The sequence below is a fragment of the Zea mays genome, chromosome 2, assembly GCF_902167145.1.
Source record: "Zea mays cultivar B73 chromosome 2, Zm-B73-REFERENCE-NAM-5.0, whole genome shotgun sequence".
NCBI classification, from domain to species: Eukaryota; Viridiplantae; Streptophyta; class Magnoliopsida; order Poales; family Poaceae; genus Zea; species Zea mays.
In genome coordinates this window covers 14,970,817-14,974,091 of record NC_050097.1, presented here as the reverse complement: position 1 = coordinate 14,974,091, position 3,275 = coordinate 14,970,817, and the positions used below count along the sequence as shown (strand labels likewise).

Below are 3,275 nucleotides of genomic sequence, written 5' to 3'. Positions count from 1 at the left end.
AGCAGGCCTGATGGATGGTGATGACACATGACGCTTAGCTTTGCTTTGTGGTTTCATTTTTTTACTGCCTCCCTGCTGCTTTTCTCTCTGGGAGCAATAGCCGTGGCATATTCTCAAGTTCACGGCCAATTTTCAGGCACTAATGAATCAACAGTCTCTATCTCTCTCTGAGCTTTCTGTTCAGCTGCCCGAACAACAAGCAGTGCCCTGTCCTCTGTTTTGTTCACAGTAGAAGGCGACAATAATGACAGACCCGGCTGAGGTTTCTGTGCAGCCTGCAACGGGAATTGTCTGTTCACAGGAACAACTGAACAATGGCCGTTTCAATGCAACCGTCTCTCTATTTTTTTTAACAAAGAACTCCCGGAAGCATCAACAGCTCAGCTGGCAGCATCAACATGATCTTTCTCCTTCACGGCGGCAAGCAAGAAGACGTGTAAGCGAGAGATCACGAGCTCAGACTCGGGAAGGAGAAGCGGAGGACAGCTGAACTGACGAGAAATTCGAGAGGGACTTGTTTAGGCCTCTCGCTTGTTTCATACCGTATCGACAGGGTTTACACGGCGATCAGCACGCACACCATTTCACTCGTGCAACCGTGCAAAAACTCACGCACAAACCAACCCCTCCGTCTCCATCTTTCGGAGATCAGGAGGAGGGAGGCCATTCGGTTTCGTCAACAAACGAAGGTAAAAAGACGCAGCAGCCGGTTGGATGGGCTCTCTGCCCTGCCCTGCCGGCCTGTGCCGTGGCGCGTGGCCTTCCTCCTCCTGCGTCGAGCCGGCGGTGATCCACGGGCGTTTGTTTCCACACGCAGCGCGTCGCCCTTGCTTGGGGGGTTCTTCTTGAGGTGCAGCTAAATCCTACTACGTTCGTTCGTTCGTTTTCCCGGCGCCCAAAATTTTTCTCATCCTACCACGCCCAGATGGGGATCCTCTGGGGGCTCTGCTTCTGCTGCCGCTGCCGCTGCTGCTCGGCCCGCCCCGTCTGCTTCAGCCGCTGCTCCCTCGCCTCGTCGATCTCGATCTGCTCCTGCCGGCACTCCTCGCTGCAGAACGGCAGGTCACCTCTGCGATAGAAAAAAAAAACAGGCACACCGCCGTCAGCGAACCATTCGTCCGTTCCTCCATGCCACGGACGGAGATCTCTTCTTAGGGGAGGGGACCCCCCCCCCCCCCCCCCCCCCCCCCCCGGATACTCTAGATCGGTGGTGGTGGCGGTGGTGTTTACCTGTACATGAAGATGTCTCTGTTGCCGGACAGGAGTTTACGGCACCGGAAGCAGATGTCGAGGTAGTGGTGGCGGCCGTGGAGCTCGTCGCCGTCGTCGCAGGGGTCGCAGAACATGCGGCCGGGCCGCCTCGGCGAGGCCGCGGGCTTCAGAGGGGAGGAGGAGTGGCCGGAGAAGCCAGCCTCGAGGTCTTGGTAAGTGTCCGCGGACACGGGGTGGTAGTGCGCCATTTCCTTGGCTTGGCTATGCGCCGAATTGGTGCTCCTGCTTTCTCTTTTCCGGCTGTGGAAGGAAGTGGGGTGCGGGGAAGACGAGAGCTAGGGGCGTTATATTTTGGTGGGAGACGGAAAGGGGAAGGTGCAATTTCTCATTTAGGTCCTCAATTTTAGTCGTGGAGATTAAAATAGCCCCTAACATAATTTATGGCGGTGTTTGTTTAAGTTTATTCAGTTTTGTCCATCACAAACTGACAAACTGCTGCAGACTCCTAAATAGCATAGGGAGGTAATGTCCTCCTGATGCTACCCTAATTATATAGAAGCCACTAATATTTTTAACTAATTACCATGTAAATAAGCTAAAAATACCTTCTTAATAGCCATATCTGATTTGTCTCCTCTAAACTTAAAGTATGGCTTTGCTCCTATGCCAAACGCTCAGCTTTGCAGCACGCTTTTGTGATAATCGTTTTAGTGAAAAACGTTCAAATTTAACTTGAACACATAATCGATCGAGCCGTCGCGATAGTAGAAATTCGTCACTTTCTAGATCTTAAACCCTATAAATATCTTTATCTTTCTCCGCACGTAATTCTTACGATACTCAAATTATCTTTAAACCTAAATTCTTTCACACCTAGATTCTTAGAATAGCTAATCAAAAAAAACTGAAACAAACATATGTTGTCATTGTGCAGTTCAACCATTTTTTAGCACAACATTGAAGGCTTTTCCTAGAGGTGAACTGGAGAATATACTCACACTATGACAACAACACCCTGGTGCGGTTTCAACTTTGTCCACATTTCTGTCATATAGATTCTCTACCGATTCATAGCCTGTAAGCAATTAAGCAGATATTTATATATAAAGTTATAACTTGGAAGAGTAGGTTGACTGTTTGAATATACCCATTCGGTTAAAAAAAGTGCCCCCTCTCACCACCACCAATTCTTTCTAGAATATATTATTAAACCGTTATTTTTATAAGATTTTGGAAGTATTCCTAAATAGAATTATACTCATATAACCTCGAGTACATATTTAAAAGCTAGATACTTTTAAAGATATTTTATGCATGTAGTTTTTTTTAGGTTACACTAATGTCTTATTCCAAATAACATGTTTTTTTAGAACGGAAGTGTGTTAGCCTGTTAGATTGGCTTTAATCTGTACCGATTTGTACTGCTTCTACAGTGTTTTGCCTTTATGGATTACAGCTGCAGCAGTCCGAATATCTAGCTTTAATCTGAAACGGACAACCTATATATTTTATTTGGATTTATGTATAATGAAGATCGGTAGCCTCGACGTGCATAGTTATAGTACATAAACTAATAGTGTACAAAATGTTCTTAATCGTATCATACGGAAACTGTAGCAAATGTATACTTATGGAAAAGAAGTAGTGCGTCTATAATGAAATAAGTCGATCTAGGTCAAATTACTCTGAATTTAATCACCTTTAAGAGAGAGAAAATGCATTATCTATAGCACAAATTAGTAGTATTCAAGGCGCTACAGAATATGTTTGAAACTACTACCAGTTCGAATTAGAACAAATCTAGAAATTCGATCTATTTTAGGAGACGGGGACATCATATATGTCCACATTTATTTTCATTTCCAGTGATATGTTTTTAAGAAGGCAAGTAACAACCTTTGGTTTCTTAGGCCATGCAGGGCTATGAGACGATGGTTCAGTTTTGTAATTACAAGAGACAGTGAAAAGATTACACGATACAATACTGAACCTATGAACCAATACAGTTAAGAGACATTATAACAGAATGCTGCATTTGCATACACACATCTTTACGAGATTCT

The 3,275-nt window shown here is 45.1% G+C and overlaps 1 protein-coding gene across 1 annotated transcript; it reads right to left on the bottom strand.

Annotated features, from left to right (window-relative positions):
- Positions 1-492: 492 nt before the first annotated feature.
- Positions 493-1,531, bottom strand: LOC100277698 (OSJNBa0013K16.15-like protein). Its single transcript, NM_001151200.1, has 2 exons — positions 1,231-1,531; positions 493-1,069 (listed from the first exon to the last, which is right to left on the bottom strand). Exons 1-2 carry the CDS (start codon positions 1,458-1,460, stop codon positions 913-915), a joined length of 387 nt encoding a protein of 128 aa, NP_001144672.1. The 5' UTR covers positions 1,461-1,531; the 3' UTR covers positions 493-912.
- Between the last annotated feature and the right edge of the window lie 1,744 nt (positions 1,532-3,275).

Bases quoted from the DNA above. Each gene is read 5' to 3' on its own strand.
- LOC100277698 (NM_001151200.1), bottom strand. From the start codon at position 1,460: ATGGCGCACTACCACCCCGTGTCCGCGGACACTTACCAAGACCTCGAG. The intron at 1,070-1,230 runs GTAAACACCACC...TTTCTATCGCAG, and splicing joins AGAGACATCTTCATGTACAG to AGGTGACCTGCCGTTCTGCA.